This window comes from Ambystoma mexicanum, chromosome 4q (genome assembly GCF_040938575.1).
Source record: "Ambystoma mexicanum isolate Mex_15411 chromosome 4q, UKY_AmexF1_1, whole genome shotgun sequence".
Lineage (NCBI taxonomy): Eukaryota > Metazoa > Chordata > Amphibia > Caudata > Ambystomatidae > Ambystoma > Ambystoma mexicanum.
This window is the reverse complement of record NC_090928.1, coordinates 230,308,908-230,326,613: the sequence shown is the minus strand read 5'-3', so window position 1 is coordinate 230,326,613 and position 17,706 is coordinate 230,308,908. Positions and strand designations below refer to the sequence as shown.

Below are 17,706 nucleotides of genomic sequence, written 5' to 3'. Positions count from 1 at the left end.
TACTCTGCCCCTTGAACCGGTAGTGTTCGCCCGGCGCTGAGTGTTGTCCGAGGGGATATTGCGTCTTATGCCCACACCTGGGTTTCCCGACCTTAGTCTGTAGTGGGAAGATAAGGGGGGGATTTAGAGGGACTTGGAGCAAGCGGGAGCAGGAAGTACACAGCAGAAGCTTGGGAAGAAAAGGCTTTGGGAAAGTGAAGTGGGGAGTGGCTGTGTGTGTTTAAGGTTGGGTGTGTAGGCTTGACTTTTAATTAGCTAATTAGCGGTGTAGGGCTGAGATGCCGATAACTTTTAGAGCTTTATTCTAGCTGCGAGCATGGTACTTCCTGTTAGTTGTGCTCACAGTAAGAGTGATTTAATGGCATAATGGACTTGAGAGGAGTTTGAGTAGTCTAATGTAGTTTGCGGCCGGGTTGGACTGGATGTATTGAAGCTTGGCTACATGTCTTTATATGGAAACATTTTATGTAGAATGCACTTATAATGAAACTTTTATAACAAAAAATATAACAGTTGTTTTTGTTTTTGGAGAGGGCCCAAACCCCCCCATTTCCCACCTTTAAAACCCCACCTCAACCATTTCCCCACAAGATTTAACCCTTTACCCCACCGCTAAGTGCATTCTTCATAAAATGTTTCGTTATAAAGGATTCGATATATGTTCATTCTTTATAACATTTTCGTTATAAAGACTGCATACCTTGAAGCTTCCCCATTCTGCCTACCAGGGATAGAGCCTATGACTGCCAAGGCATGCATGCTTTCAAGTCCTAATTGACTATGTAAGAACGAGGAATTTGGGGGCATGGTTAGGGCAAGATGTAACGTAATCAATCAAACCAGAGTGCCAGACTTGCACAGGCAATGTCCCATTTCTCTCAATCTACGTACGTTTCCATGTCTAAAGTGAGAGTGGGACTTGAAGTTCTCTGATTTACTAGTTCTGCCTCTTCCCCTGCGACTCCTTGCCTTCATGACTCACTCTGTGTACTGCATTCATTTTGTTGCACAAAGGGGGCTGCATGGTTAACCCTGAATACTTTACTAAGGAACAAAGCTACTGTGACGAATCAGCTTCCTGGGCACCAGTGGCCATGGGGTGAATATCGGTTTCTAAACCATCAATCAACCAAACACCTCTAGAACACCAGTAGGGATGGATCTGAACAAATTGAAATAACAAGCACATTATAAACCTCCTTGTCCAATTTTGGTAACGTGGACGGAACGGCAGGCTTATCTCCGAAAGGTTGTGGATCGTTGGTTAGTTTCAACACAGCGAAAATACAATTGTTATCCAATGTTAAAATGGACTGTGCAGTCAAGGTTGTATCAAAAAGTTCTGCTTTATTTATATCACAACAGACAGTCTAACAACACTAGGAAATACAACCCACCCTGTCAGGAATGCAGAGGACAGACAGTTTCAAAGAAGGAAAAAGGATGTACTCTGGATACTGACAGAAGGGTAGTCAGTATGGTAAATAACCACAACAGGTTTCTTGACTTCAGCACAAAGAGAGCAATGGGTCTAAACATGTCTCTACAGGCCTTCTGGCAAGGACCGGTGGGACAGAACCACAATGTACTTCGTGCTGTAGATGTTCTTGGTGCTTGACAGGCTCGAGTCGGCTTCAGGGCACTTTTCAGGCTTCTGCAACAGAGTTTGAGACAGGAGTCAGCTACGGCTATCAGGCAGCAAGACGATTTCACAAGCAAAGCTGGACAAACGGCTGCAGGCTAGCCTACAAGACGGATTGGGGTTACAAATCGTATCCATGCTGGTCAGCAGTTCTGAAGCACTGGTCGAGATGTCTCACATGTCTTTAAGCGACAGTGGCTTGACAACGGTCAGTGTTGCAGTTGGTTGCAGAGCGAGGAACTCGACTGGCTTGAAAATGTCCTTCAATTTGGATGTTGGTAGATGCTTGTCGAGGCACTTCTCCCAGCTTCTTCAGTGGGCTTGTGTCATCCTTTAAGATGGACCACCTTGGTTGTAGGGTTAGAGGTCTTCTTGCACTTCCTATCCAGGAAGCTTGCTGCAGAGCCTATCGGGGCATGCTGTGTGCTGGCTGTGTACAGGTTCTGGAGCGGCTGGAGGGTCCTCTGAGTTCTGTCTCTCCCTCTGTTCCCTGGGAGAAGTTTAGGGGAGGGATCTTACTTCCCTCTTTGGATATCCTGGCCTTTCTGAACTGACAGAAGATGTAAGGCAGACTGTACCTTCAGCCAGGGTCCAAGGTTGAGCTCTTCTTTCTTACTTCTTATGAAGTCCTCAGATGATCTGCCTAAAGAGGAGTTCAGCCCTTTTTGAAAGCCAAGTGGGCCACAGTGATTGGTGTAGGCTAGTCTACATTAAAGAACCAACCCTGGGGTCCCTACTAACAATCTCCTGCATGCGTGAGGTCATAACTAGAGTGCTATGCAACAGGAAAGGTAAAGGGGTGAAAACGTGTGGTACTAAGTCCCACCCATCTCCCTGTCTATTGTTGATCAAAGAGTCTCTCTGGTTAATGGACGTCAATGGACGTCTCTGTGGTTCCTGATTAAAGTGGCAGGTCTCCCTTGGAACCGCAGTGGGACTAGGCTCTCTGGCTCCTGCAAACCACATTATCATACCTTTTGAATGGGGTCCCCAAACCGGGGTCGCCTATTGTAAACACTAGCCCCAGACATTACAGCTCACTGTCATTGCTACTGAGGGAGGGGAGCTGGCTTCAGGTTGACACAGTTACATATAAAAGGTTGTTGGGTTTCCTGTCTCTTTTGTTAACCTCTGTAGCCATGCCCCATGTGGGCCTGTTTGAAGTACACTATATTAGTATGTTAATCACTGCCACCAGCTGCAGGGCCTAACAAAAGTGCAGTGCAGATCCATGGACCCTTTGTTACTTAATCAGGCAGCCCATGGCAGTGGGCAGGTTGTCCCTCCCCCTTCCTGGAGATGACATGGTGCACTCCTGGCTGTCGCATTCCCACTAAACATGACAGGGCGGACTGTGCAGGTAAACTTTGTCCACAGGTATATGCGTTTGTCATGGTGTGAGCATAGGAAATCTGTGTCGATTAGCCCCGCACATTTTCCTGTGGTTGGCCTACCATCATTCCATTTAATTAAATATTTCAAAAAGCCCAGGCGAGTGCACGCCCACCATGGGGATGGTTGAATTCCTCACAGCTTGAGTTATTCAGACCACTACTTATGCAACAAGCTGCACATGACTGTGTCCTAGAACAGTAACCTCTCAGCCCTTGCATGTCATAGGAATGTTGGTGCACAGGTCTGTGTGTCTGTGTTGTTGTGTTCGTCATATGAGAAAGCTACTCCATGCAGCTGTCTGTGTGGCAATTGCTTATACAGAGAATTGTGTGGATTTATTTAGTTCCGTCTTTTGGTATGTCATGCCAAGCAGTTTTTGCAAAGGGCAGCGTTCACCATTTTCCTGACTTCTTGGCACAAAGGAAGCAAGGTGTTGTTTTGCCTGGCGTTGGTGGGCCTCAGGGCAGATTTCTATGAGGGAGCACCTGTGCTACATCTCTGACACCCTAGAGAATGATATGGCTATATCTTTGGATCTGGCATGGTCAGGCTTTGGTCCCTTTGGCGACACTTTGGTGCTAGCGTCAGTCTGTTGGAACAGTGCACAAGAGACAGGAGAGCAAATGTCCTTCTAATTTCTCCCTAACCCACAAATGGTCAGAAAAGGCCTAGGATTATAGGCAGGAAGGATTGGTGGAACCGTGGGCGCTCTTAAGTGAGGGTGGGCTTTGAACTGTGGCTTCTATGAGAGAAAAACCCTTGTCGGGGCTTCATGGAAGTGCTTGAGGCCCACTAGGAGATGTAGAGATGGTTATTGTGGCGTGTGTGGCTGGATTCCTCTTTGGCTGAGGCTGGGCCCACCTGGGAGTTTATCTGCATATTTCAGTCTTTTCCACATTCTAGAACAGCTGCAGTCAGCTGTTGAAAGAGGCCAGCAGGGGGCTCTTTGGTCCAGCAGTCTGTTTACCAGCTACATTTGCAGGTCTTCACTGATCATTAGGGCCCTTTTGATCACTCGCATGCACTATTTATTTATTTGGGTATATTGTGGATTCTTACACGTCAACTTTCAGATGCTACAAAGGGCTTGTTAGCCTGTGGATGGCGCCAAGGTAAATGTGTGTGCCTCATATTGATAAGTTGCCCTGATTATCTATCAATGGCTTATTTCAGCGGGGATAGAAAAGGGTTCTCCGATTGGCAGGCCCAGTCCCTCGGCAGAGGGGGCGAGGGGGCAGTCCCTGACAGGTCTGCTTTGGGGGACATGCCTTTCTTTCCCTTGCCTGAAAAAAGTAGAAGGGTGTAGAAAAAGCAACGTGACATATTGTGAAACAACATAAACTATGACCTGGAAATATCCTGGATACCTCGCTATTGGTTAATTTTACACAGTGGATTTTCCACAAAGTTTCTTGTTTTGTGATAATTACAAGAGATTTTATTCATCAATCTGTTCAATGCGTGGGCTCATGGACGCAATAGTGGTCAACCGACATGTATTTTGACCCGTGGTCCCGGGGTCTTTATCAAGGCTGATACAAGTTAAAATTGCATACATGTGACCTAAGTTGGAGGCGGCTGTGACATTTGTGACATAATGAAATTGTGTCCGTGCCCAGTGAGCTTGTGGTAAGGTACGAATAACAGAGCTAAGCAAGGAATGTACCATAACACAGAATCCAACATACTAAACTAGTAGAACAAAGCAGCATTACATTGTAAAACTAAAGGGCGAAACATGAAAAGGAGCAAAACACTTAAACAAAACAATGAAATTAGGTCACAAAATCGAACTTGCGAAGGGAAAACTAAAAGGATACTAAAGACACCAAGCTGGAACAGGGTTAGTAATAGATGTGTCTCCCATGCCCCACGCACACACACACACACACACACACACAAATGTTCTATTCCAGACCCACCCGTTACTTCATGCTTTCCTATGCAAATTCAATTGCTTTCTATCCAATGTTTCTGATAACTGTGTTGCAAAATTCACCATTTTAACCTGTCAGTTAAAAAATCTCCTGGTGTGCAAATCTCCCCAAGACTGGCCAGGGTTGATGTGGACTTGCCCAATACGCTCGCAGGTTACGGCCCTCTCATGGAAAACATTTAGGCTCCCACCATCTTCAAAATGTCACCAGCCACCACTTCTGTAGACTGTGGCAATATTGTAGGAAAGGGGCGTGGAAGACCAGGAAGATGGCCGGTTAGGTCTTGCTCCCTTATTTGATCACATATTGGGAGAACCAGATTCACTGCAGTGAAAAACAGGACTTTTCCTCATAGCCCCTCCCCATTCCTGGCATGCTGGATACTACTGGCGTCATGATGGAGAGTCTCCCGAACTCAAACATCTGGAATATGCTTCTTGCATGCCAGAGATTCAGATAAAAATTAGCACCCAATTCTAGAAATCCTAAGTGCGTGCACCTGGTCAGAACAGATGACGGCGCTTCTGCCAAAGTCACTGCCTGTCACAACAGTAATGCCGTTGACCACTTACCCCCTTCGTCCCTAGAGACTGTGGTGAACTGAAGCTGAGCCAGCAGCATCAGGATGGCATCTTGAAAAGTCAGGCGGTCCCCACATTGAAGGTCTCCGCTGCAATCCACAGAGTGTTGGTCCCAAATGGCTGCAGGCAGTAGCTCACCAACTGCAGCCATCGGCACATGGTGGAGAGCGACTTCTTGAAGGACGCGCAGCTCCGCATCATACCTCAGGGTCCAAGCACAGGGGCCACACGTGTCCGTGGCAATACTGGAGTATAAGATAATGCCCTGGTTTGGGCTGTGGATGACAGAGGTGGACTTGACATCCCCTGCCCCTATGTCTTGATAATGTGGCATGGATGCTTCCCCAAACCCGACACATGCAGCTGCCCTTCATAACCTGAAAGGACTATGACCCAAACCACACATCTATCCCCACACACAGGGCCATGTGCAGCCTCGTCTCATGCAGCTACCTCCTATAATTCAGCATCAGGTATGGGGGTATCCCAAGGAAACAGCTGAGGGAAAAACAAAGGAAGGCACTACCCCTAAAATGGTCATGGAAGAGCCTAGTGCCTAGATTACCTACTGTAATCTTCAGCACTCCTAGTCCTTCTCTGCCTCTTCATAGGGCCTACATTTGAGATGGGACTGACTACCAGCACAGGCGCTCGTTTAATTAGCAAACAAATTGTCACAAAGAGCCATTGGGACTTTCTGAATGAAGCCGTCATTGTAGCTTGTTTGAAGGATGACACAGCAGCCTAAGATAAAGTTGTACGTTGAGGTATTTATTCCTCTTCCTACAGCTTAGGTTACAGGCTACACAGAGGAGAACAAGCACCGGGCACACAATGACTCTCAGCTCCCAGGGACCAAGTGACTCTCACAGAGCAATCACCGAGGCAACACTCTCCACATTCCACTCAGCCCCATGCAGGACTGTCTTGCACTCCAGATGCACCCATTAGCCGTCCTCTTTAGATATTAGACGGACACTTGCTACACGTAATGAGTGTAAACGCTTCTCTTCACGGGTGGAAAAAGGATCAAAGAAAGAAGCACGAGAACCGTAAATACAAATGTAGGGCAAAATCATGAAACCTTTCAATGTCGGCGAAAAGGCAGAAACAAAGCATTTCAGAGGAGAGAACCCAATTCTCCTAGTCTCCTATTGGAGGCAATAAAAAAAAGAAACACTGTTTTCAATGTTATTCCTTTAATATTTACAGTGCCACGGGGCTCATAGGTCCGGGCCTGAGGGTCAGCACGCAAATCAGATTAAGTCCCACTGGGCAAACAACCTCCTTGCTGGGGACAAGACGAAAGCTTTTAGGAGTCTTCTGGCCAAATGTTCCACTTCTAAAGCCCCAGCCCCATGGTTCCTGGAAAGCTCTGGCAGCCGACCACTGGGCTCCAAGAGAGGAAGGAGCCAGACCCAGAGTGAACCTGTCTTTGAGGAACTGCAATATTAAAGGTTTCCCACATGATGGGGCACGGCCATCTTCTGGCGTTTATGGGCCAGGGCAAAGGCATATTTGCCACCCTCACCTCCAATCCAAAGACATTAAGGGATCCAGAATCTCTGGTCAACATTCCCCCCCCCCCCCGCTCCCTAACCTCTGCCACCACACTCACCACAATCACAACCCATAGCTCCATATGCAGCCTTAGCAGTGATTAAGATAAGCATGGAAATTCCCATTGACTCTCACTATCCTGAAGGCAGAGGTCCAAGTGTGGGCCTTGTGACCCCCACTCGACTTGCGGCCTGAAGACAGAGAAATTAGACATGCATATCACTCCTGCGCCCTTCATCACCATCGCCGATGTATTGCAGATGGGAGAACTGTTACTCGCTCAAACATCATGCAAATCATACGCGACTGACAACATGGAGACGATTGAATTGTCATTGATCGAACAAGTCGACTGACTAGAACTTCGAAACATGATGACGTCAATATTGACATCACAACGTAGATGCATTTAGACATGAAACATATCGGTATACATGTACGAAGCTACACTTTTAGTTTATAGCGGATAGACACAAAACAAATGCTTATGACTCATGGTAGGACTGATACACTTACACCAGTACATTTTAAGCTACGCGGAAACAGCAAGACGCCAAGAATGTGCACAATTAGCTTGCACATGCTTAACTGCGACTAAAATGGACAGCCATAAGAACAAAGATGGAAGCCATAGGTGCACTGACGTGAATGGGGAAGGCAAGATGGACTTCGAATACATGGGGAAGCTGACAGCCTGGTTCCGCAGAAGGCAGACAGACGGAGATTCCAGCAGAGGCACAATGCACATCCTAGCCAAGGACGAGCAGAGATGGAAAGTTTCCAGTTTACTAAAGTGATAAGACACATGCAAGGAATACAGCTTAAAATCTGCATAATTACAAGCAGGAGAGCTCAATTTCGTGGTCCACACACACGTGACCTGAAAGAGTAGGACAGTGGATATTCATTCGAGGCAGATGGAGGAAAGGTCTCCCCATCGAACCAGAGCTGGAAAGATACAATTGCTACACAGGTTCAAAGCTGGACGTACCCTCTCAGGGCTTAGGCGATCAGAGATAGCAACATAATGGGAACATACAGCACTTTTGTGATTGTTCCCATTGCCTTGAGTAATTCTACTCAGCCTGGTAGCTGTCCAAGGTCCCAAGGCTGGGAAAACATGTTCTGTCCAATCCTTAGCTACTTTTCACGTTAAGGCACACTATGTTGCAGTGGCCAATAATTGCCCTGTTAACCTGCAACTTTGTATCTGTTACATTTACGGGTGGTCCTCGGAGGAATAACCAGATATGGTGATCCATTAACCAAAGTAACCACTATCTGTTATATATATAGTTTTTATACACTGATCAATCCCCATCCCTGATAGGTTTTGGGGGATGCACCTTGTTTTTGTGACGTCACTTGTGGTTAAAACTGTGTGACACACGTTTGGAGGACAAGAACCTGTGGATTGCTCTGCCGTTCTTGTGTGATCCCTGTCACTTTGTTTGATAATAAAGACAGTAGTTTAGTTTAGTTTATTTGCTTATATAGCGCGCCGAACACAGAGGTATCTGGGCGCTTTTACATGTTATGAACTTTGCCCTATGGTTGAGTCTTCCATTCTCGCGGCGGGGATTTGTTGGGGCACAAGTACCCTCTTGCTGGTAATCGAGGTAGCTGCTAAGAGTGCCCCTGCCACTCCTGGAGTCAGGGTAGTGAAAAAGTGGCATTTCAAGGGCAGCATCAGTAGTCCACAACCAGGGAGCTTGTGTGCTAGCATAGGAGCAAGACACATTTCAGCAAAAGTAGCCCTCGGCAAGGTATACCGGTTGTAGCATAGATGCATCACACATCACTAACCATACGAAAAAGGCATACCCCAGCATAGACACAGAACTCAGATTAGCAGCTTTGCAGAATGTAAAAGTGCTCACGCATGGATACAGGAGGCAGATTAGAAGCAATGGGAAAGGTACATATACCATAGCATAGAAAATGGATAAAGCTGAAAATTTACTAGGAAGGTGCGGGTATCCAGGCATAGAGGGCCATGGTTTTCAAGTGATGATGTCATTAGTGAGCGAAGAAACAAAGGACTTGATGTGCAAAATGATATGGACTATCATTAATATATAAAAAGGAACACAATAACCAGTTAAACCATGAGTAAGGCTTTTCTTCGAGGGGGCTCCCCGAGAACTAAATCCCTCATAAGGGCTGGATACTTTCAAGTATTAAGGGACTTGCAATGTTGACAGGCTAGGCACTATGAGATTGAATGAGTTGCCCAGGATCACACACTGCGGTTTAGAGGTGATGCTGGTATTTCAGCCCTGTCTGGAATTTTTGCACTTAACCACAGATTCCCAGTTCATGTCGCACAGCTACAATACGGTGCAACTTTCTGTGAATGCTTGAATTTCATAAACTAAAAGTATGCCCTTTTTGTAGTACTGACTTGGAAAGTGCATAAACTTCATAATAACACGTCATGGCAATATTTTTTTTAAAACACCCTATAGAAGCATATTATACAAAAGGAGTATGATTCTAGGTTTAATGTCTTCATTACCAAGTGACGGAAAAAAGTACCAGAATCCTAACTGATGTGAGACTAAAAGAAAATCCCATTTAGGATTTACTACAGCAATTTAAAATACCCAACACACAGACGTGCAGATTGTTATTCATTATGTAGCATAGAACAACTGGTGTTGTACAAGAAAGAAACCCCTTTTCCATGTCAAATAAGAAGACCTAAAATGTTTTTGTAGATCAACAACAGTATGCAGGAGTTTTTGTCATAACGGAGGGAACAGTTGAAAGTAACAAGTTTTATTTTCCATAAGGGTTCTTGTTGAGTTCTGAAATTCTTTATTTCTGTGCATTTTTGTATTATTAATGCTTATTTTTATTTTGTTAAGCTAGTGACCAATATCAATGTGGGAAATGTCAATCTATGCGCGATGAAAATGAGGCGTTTGCTCAGTGTCATTTCACCACAGGGTCGGACTGGAACAAGAAATAGGTCCAGTCACCGAAAAAAAAGTGGCCCACCCCTTGCCTCAAAAAAGTGGCCCACCCTACGCCTCACGCCCCTTGACCTCTGGTGACATCACCAGAAGTGATGTCATTTGACCCCACCCCAAAGTGACATCCCGGGAAGCGATGAAACACAACCTTTCACCCCTTGACAAAACAGGAAGTGGCATCAAATAACATTGTTCCTAAGTACACGAAATTACTGGGGATCCAAGCAGAGATCCAAGGCCAAATGATAATATGTTATTGTATAGCACTTACGCTTAAGATCTTTTTTATAGAACAAATATGCATACAATATCACCCAACCTGTGTTGGTACTCATTTATCGACTTAAGAAGGATGAAAGGCTTTTTGAAAAAAGAAATGTGAAAAAAAAATATTCTTTTCCCATTCTTTTTCTTCCAGACTGGCCCCCAAACCCCAGGGACGATTTTGGCCCGGCCACGGGCCGAAAGGCCGAGGGGCCAATCCGACCCTGTTTCACCGAGTAGGTGTAGCAGTGTTTGGCCGATGATACATTTCCAGACGTCAGGCACCACCAACCATTACTGCAGGTTTAAGAGAGGAAGAGAGTCAACTGGAAATAAATACTCCTATCTAGTAGCTGAATGGTGCATGATCATGATGCTAAAATGGTCGCTTCAGCCATGCAACTAGTAGACGTACGCGTTTAACTGCTCCATCGTCTTCTCGCGGGATCATGAAATGGCTGTTTCTGCTTTAGCCCACGTCACGTTATGCACAGGGGAAACTTAGAATTATATTATCTTAATGTTGCCATTTGACATGTAAAGGATATTAAGTTTGACATGTAAAGGATATTAAGGTACACAGTCAACAAATGAATTCTGATGTTACGTTTATTATAGATAATCATCTCCTGATGATGGATATGTCTTCCGAAACATGTTGAGACACTGTGCTGTTTGCTTGTTCTGGATTATCATAATTTGTGGAACAATGTAATGGAAAGCCAACCAAACTGGACAATGTCTATACTGGCACAATACAGCTGTTTCTTTTCAGTCATTGGATGCCAAGATGATTCCAGTTTGAGTACCCATAAAACTACAACAAAAATATATGTATAGTATTTTCTTATCCATTTTTTAACATTACCTGTGGCCACTATCTACATACACTTTGCAATGATCGTCAGATTTTTTTTAAGTAAACATGTCGCAGTACATTTTGTACTGAGAGAGCACATAAAATCATACCTCTCAACTCACATGCTTTTGGCGGTGTCAATGGCCAGTTAGGCAGCTCTCTCACCCGCCAAGCTTCCCACACGCCCATAGGAATCCATGGGCTTTCACCCGCCAAATACAAAATCAGGTATTTTCACCCGCCCAGGGCCATTGAAAGATTGAGAGCTATAATTTTACAGTTAATATATTATCAAATTGATGAGAGTGCTTCTTAGGCTTTTTGTATTCCCGTCCTTGGATGACACAAGAGCACCAATGAACCTTAACAAAAAAAGTGACATTTGGCAACAGACCGTCTCAGTGGCAACCGCTCTACACTCGTGACATTGCCCTCTTCCTGCCCGCATTTGCCGGCCTAGTGAGTTCGTCTTCCCCTTTTCTTTCAGTCGCAGCTACACGTGCTTACGTAAGCCTTGGTGCCTCGTGCGTTTGGCACTGCGCCATCTAATGGCACAGTCGCGCGCATGTATGCGTCGTGAGGAAGTTGCCCAGATGCAGACGGATGACGACTGACGCCTCAAAGCTGGCCCCAGTGGGACAACGAATGTTCCCAGCAGAGAGTAACTGTGCATCGCGAGATCAGGAGGAAACAACTTCCATTGAGCGCTTTCCTCAGCCCTGCAGTGACAAGGAGCAAATGACACCATTTGGGAAGCAAGCAGTGACCGCGCGTTAAATCACCACCTGCCAACTTACCTGCAGGTACACTTTCTTTACACCTGGGATGTAGTCTGCAATTCTTCCGAACGCCAGCCTTCCAACGCCTGAAGTGACACCCAGGCACAGCAGAAGCACCTCTTCCTCCACATCCGGTCCAATCCTTTCTTTTACATGGCTCATCTGTAGAAAAAAAGAGCAAGGGAGACCTTCAGAAAGCTCGAGAAATACTGTGCGGTGATAAAAACCATGCATTACCATAAAAAGACAAGCGATTTTAAAAAAAGAAGTGTATGTCGTGGGAGAGAGGGGTGGTGTCATAACCAAATGGGGCTGTCTGCGAAGTCAATCCAGATGATGTTGTGATCATATTATATCGGGTGCATATAAAGCAAATTAATGTACTGGTCATTCAGGAGGTACTAGGGTTACGTTTTAGAAGCCTCAAAGAATATGTCATAATAAGTTTCTGGAAAGTGTGCTGGAACTAAAAAGTAGCACAGTTTACTTTATTTTTTATTTATTTTAATTGTTTCTTTATAACACGCCTAATACCATACCTGAGCTCGGTTTCTAATCGCAGATCCGGGATTCGAACCTCTGGTGCTCTGCGTGGTCTTGCTTCCAAGACAAGTGCATTTCTCCTGTGCTTTCCTCCATTGGCATGTGCGTGACTGTGTGAAAGTTACAATGATTGACACCTTACATGTGTGGGGGTGAGAGTCTTGGCTCGGAGAGAAGAAGTTTGAGTATTGAGAGGGTCAACACACACACACCTCGCAACTCGAATGCTTTGGGGTGTCACCTGCCCTTTAATCAGTTTACTTACTGCCACGCCCGTTATCACCCATACACTCCAATGGGCTCCCCTTCTCGCCAAAAATACAATTGGGTGTTTTCACCTGGCTTCGTGAAACGAGCTATCACTCTGCTGCATTTGCTGTGCGTGAGTGAGTATTAAAATGGCAGTTGGATGTTGGCCAGAGGTCACTGACAGGGCCCCATCCGTTCCCTATAAAGATGGGGAATAATCAAAGAATCCCCCACATTAGCGCAATTATGGTGTAAACTGTCTGAGGCCCTTCGGCTCTTCTCCTGGGAGGGCCCCCAAAATGCTCTCTTGCAAGGCACAAGTTGAGGATATACTCAATGGACAGTATCCGCCCACTTTTTTCGCCTGCTCGCTGGCACCTAACTCTAGATACTACAACACTGCTGTGGAGTTGGGAAGTAATGTGAGCAAGTACCAAGAGAAGGCAGGAATGTCGATTACCAGCGTTTATTCATGATGTGTATCTGATGCGAAAAGGAAAGATTAAGGTAAATTGTAGGCTGGTAATATCAGAAGCATGCTCAAGGAGCATCCTCTCAGCTCCCGTTTCCGCACCTCAATGCTTCTTCGCATTTGAACCTCTACTGCACATGCACGGTCTCCTGAGCCCTTGTCCATAGACTGCTGCCTCACATGCATGTAAAGTGGGGGCACGGGACTCCATCTCCATCACTACATCTATCCTTTTATTATCAGAAGAGCCACGCCCACTCTGTGTAGTGCATTTTATTTTGTAATCACAAAATCTGCTGGGGATATTCTGCTTGTGCACTGGTCTGGACCTTTTTTTTATTGCTTAACAGTGAAGGGGTGAGGATGTCTGTGGTCTGAGGGTTCTCTCCATCACAGCATATGCATCATTCTGTTGTGTGGGAGATGATCAGAGCGCATCAGTATAAACATCAGAGGAACAGGTGTGTCTCAATGTTCATCAGAAGCATGCAGGTCAATGGAGACATTTTCAGGTGTGCAGTCACCTTTGGCATCTTTATGCCTTTTGCAGTACAGGGCACTCTTTCCGTATTTCAGACTGTAATATAGTAGCACATAATAATCGCCTCTTTTAAGTACAAATTTAGAAAAGCTGTTTTTAGACGTTTGGCATTGTTCTTGTTAGTTGGACAGAGTTTACTCAATTGCCTTCCTTTACATCAGTGGTATGTACTACGGTGCATTGATCATATAGCTCTCTGTGTCTGTTTTGTTGTCTCCTGACTCTCCAGTGTATGGCCTGATGGGAAAAGAGGCATTCATTCTTATGGATGAGAGCCACAATGCTATCTGTGTTGGACCTACTCTCCTGCTTCTCCTGATACGAAAGGGAGAAAGCCCTGTTATCTAGTTGGGTTTCATTCTGTGATCAGCAACTGCTTCCCTGGTAGTGGTGATTGGGTCATGGCTAGAAGCCATGGCCAATTGGAGCCCATCTTTGATGAAGTGATTCGACCTTTCAATGTGCCTATTTGTCTGGGGATGATACAATGTTGCTTTGCATTCAACTGTTTTGGCACTACAGAAATCTTTTAATTTCATCTGAGACTAATTGTATGCCATTGTTCTCTGTTGAAAATGTCTTTCAAAGTCGCTATGACGGTGTGTTTAGTGATTTTGGGAATCAAATGAAGTTCTATCCATTTAGTTAATTGATCTACAAGGAGAACTCTGCATCTGTACTCTTGATTCATGTTCTCCAACAGCACTAAGAAGTTTAGGCATACTTTCTCCAATGGTTTATCTGGCGTGTCCATGTTCTGTACGGGCTGCTTGCATGCTTTGAGTCTCTTGTCACTATTTTGACATTTGTGGCAATGTTCAATGGCATATTCTACATTGTCATCGATTTCAGTGACCAGTATTCTTCACTGATGCTTCTATTCACTAGCCTGGCTCTGACTTGCCATTGTTGTTTTTTCTCTATGGTTGTGGGTCTCTACGCTTGTGGGTCTAATAAGTGAAGGCGGTTTTCCTTGGCCTCATAAGAATAGGACTGATCCTGCTGTAGACAATTGAGCTGTTTGTCTGAAAGGCTGCAATGAGGGGGATAGTGATCCCTCACCTAGCTAGTTACCGTTAATAAAGTGTTGAACCTTTATTAGTGATGCTTTCATTTTCGTTGCTGTCTTTCTCATCTCTTCACTGGGCACTATGTAGCTCTTACCACACACGTCCATCAACATGATTACTAGAACCTCGTTGTGCAGGAATGTGCCTGAGGTTAACTGTCTCTTCAAGAGCAAGGACATGAAATTAACGTGCGCATTCTTCCCGTGCATGATTTGTATATGGAACTTGCACTTTTGTAACTTCGTTGCCAACCTGGCCAACATTGGAGCACGTGACTTTGCCCCCACTGGATTCAGGATGTGCAATAATGGTTTGCGGTCCGTGAGTAATTGGAATGTGTTGCTCCATATGTAGGTTTGAAAGTGGCACAGACACATGCTAGCATCCCTTTTTCAATTATCGAGCAATATCGTACTGCCTGGGAGGGTGTCTTCGAGGTGACCGCCACAATGTGTTCAGAGTTCTGCTTCCTTTTGGTAAGAGTGGGCTCTAAACCATGGGCCCTGACATCCTCTGTTATATGTGTGTCTAGCTTTGAATTGAAGTTTCTTGGGCAAAGGGCATTCAGGGTAAATGCTTAAACTTCTTCAAAGCTCTTCTACAGTGAACCTAACCATTTAAAAGAATGTGGATAGAAACTTTGCATATTACTGGCTAATCCCACAAAGGACTTGAGCTCTTCATGGAAGGACATGGCTGGTGTTCCCACTTTGGGATTCAACAGGTTGCCCCGGGGTTTGATGCTGTCAGCTGGTAGCGTGCATCCCAAATACTCTACTAATGAAGGCACACTTTACCTTCCTCAGGTGAATGTCTCATGCTTGTAGTTTTAAAAGTAGTGTTTTAGTTTGATTCTGATGGATCATAGAGTAAAATGGCCTCTTGGAAATATGTTACATTTCTGATGTTTTTGAATAAGGAGTCCATCATCTGCTTGAAGATGGATGCCACTGATAGCAGCTCAAACGGTATCAGCGTATAATGTGTGTGCCAAACCGACTCATGATTATATGAGGGAAATGGACTGATCGTGGAGTTTTATTTGATGACGGGCATCTCCCATATCTAGCTTCAAGAATATATTTGCATCTCGGAGCATCAGCCCTAACTCAAAAATGCTTGGCAACAGGCTGTAGTTGGTAGCGATTTCTTGATTTAAGCATCTGCATTCTGCACTCAAGCTGAGCTTGGATGAGGGTGGTTTTTTTATCACTGCCACTGGACTCGCGGCAGAAAGGGGCTGTATTTGGCGGGTAGGGCGTGACACCCGCCCACTCCCTATAGTAAAGGATGAGGATGTCTGGAGGTTTGGGCATGTTTTGTATTAACAGTTTTTCTTTCAGTATAGGGTTTTTGTATTAGGTTTTTAATTGTTTTTCTTTATCTGTCGCAGGGCATAGTTACGGGGTGGTCCTAGCTGAGGAGGAGTCATGCCGCAGATGCTAGCCGAAAGCATTACCTGCTGGCTACTGGAACCAGGGTGGGGTCGACTTGCACTGACACCCTTACGGACAGTTAGACTCCTCAACAACTGCAGAGGCCTGGAGTTTTCGCTCCATACAGGTGTATGGGAGTTCTGAGTCAAGGTAGAAAGGTTACCTGAGGCGGGTTTGACCCAGAAGAAGAACTTAAACAGGAAGTGAAAGAGTTCACACGGGAAACAGGAAGGTGACAGAGTTCATCCGGAAGGACAATAAACCGAAGTGAGGGTTCCCCGGTTTGGTTGAAGCCTGGGAATGGAAAAGAGCCAGGTCTACTTGGGGCCTGGGCAAGACTAGGACAGCCCGTAAACTGACTCTGAATACAGTGATCTGTTTTCTTCCAAAATGATGAAATTGTACAAATTATTTTTATGAAATTGAAAGAAAATGTCATCAGGTGGGGACCACAGTCGGGGCTTGCTCCTCTAAGAGAAGCCGAAACCCACAAGTCAGCACACTGGCCCGTGGAACACTTACCAAGTGAACGTAAGGCACAAAATATCCAAAGAGAGCAGCTGGAATGCCGAAGACCCAGATCCGATAGCCTGTAACTTTGAATATTGAGAAGTTGAAAATCTTGCCTATGGACGGCACCCTGAACTTGCCATTCTTCCGGAAGCCCAAGTCCTGCCGCGCGGGAGTCAGTGGCTTATAGGTGAAGCCGGCTAGGAAGAGCACAAACATAAGCACACACAAGACCCTCAATGTGTTGAAGAGGCCCACTTTGTCCAGCAATAACCTCAGTATAAAGGGCAGTGCTACGGTGAACAAGCTGCTGCCAGCAGTGACGATGCCGTTGACCAGTCCCAGTCGCTTCTTGAAGTAGTGTCCCAATATGACCAACGATGGCTGGTATGCAAACGAGCAACCGCAGGCGAAGACGATGCCATAGGTGAAGTATAGGGGCTCGATGGAGCTGTAGGAGCAACAACAACAAAAATCAGAAATTAAATATAGGTACTTTCCTAATATCCCAAGAAGTGCTGTACCAACTTCTATAAAAATATTTGTTCTAAAAATATATGTTCAATAAAGTGAACTCTCATTCATAGTGGCAGAATGATAATCGACAGCAAATTAAAGATTTATAAATGAGTCTTTTAATAAGCCTGACCAATGGGCATAACAGGATATTTGAAATGGTTGAAGCAATTGTCAAGATTCAAGACCAGCAAAAACGTGTACACGGTTTTCCAAACATCTTCATACAAGGTGGCATAATCATCATCACCAATACCACCACCATCACCACCATCATCATCATCACCAATACCACCACCATCACCACCATCATCATCACCAATACCACCACCATCATCATCATCACCATTGTCAATGATCGAGCACATGCTATG

At 45.2% G+C, this 17,706-nt stretch overlaps 1 protein-coding gene across 1 annotated transcript in view; it reads right to left on the bottom strand.

Moving 5' to 3' along the window:
- Positions 1 to 17,706, bottom strand: part of SLC16A10 (solute carrier family 16 member 10) — a 400,499-nt gene that overhangs the window by 60,586 nt on the left and 322,207 nt on the right. Inside the window, exons 3-4 of the mRNA XM_069607772.1 lie at positions 16,829 to 17,267; positions 12,014 to 12,157 (exon numbers count right to left, since the gene is read on the bottom strand). Coding sequence (XP_069463873.1) covers positions 12,014 to 12,157; positions 16,829 to 17,267 — 583 coding nt within the window. The remainder of the gene's footprint in view (positions 1 to 12,013; positions 12,158 to 16,828; positions 17,268 to 17,706) is intronic.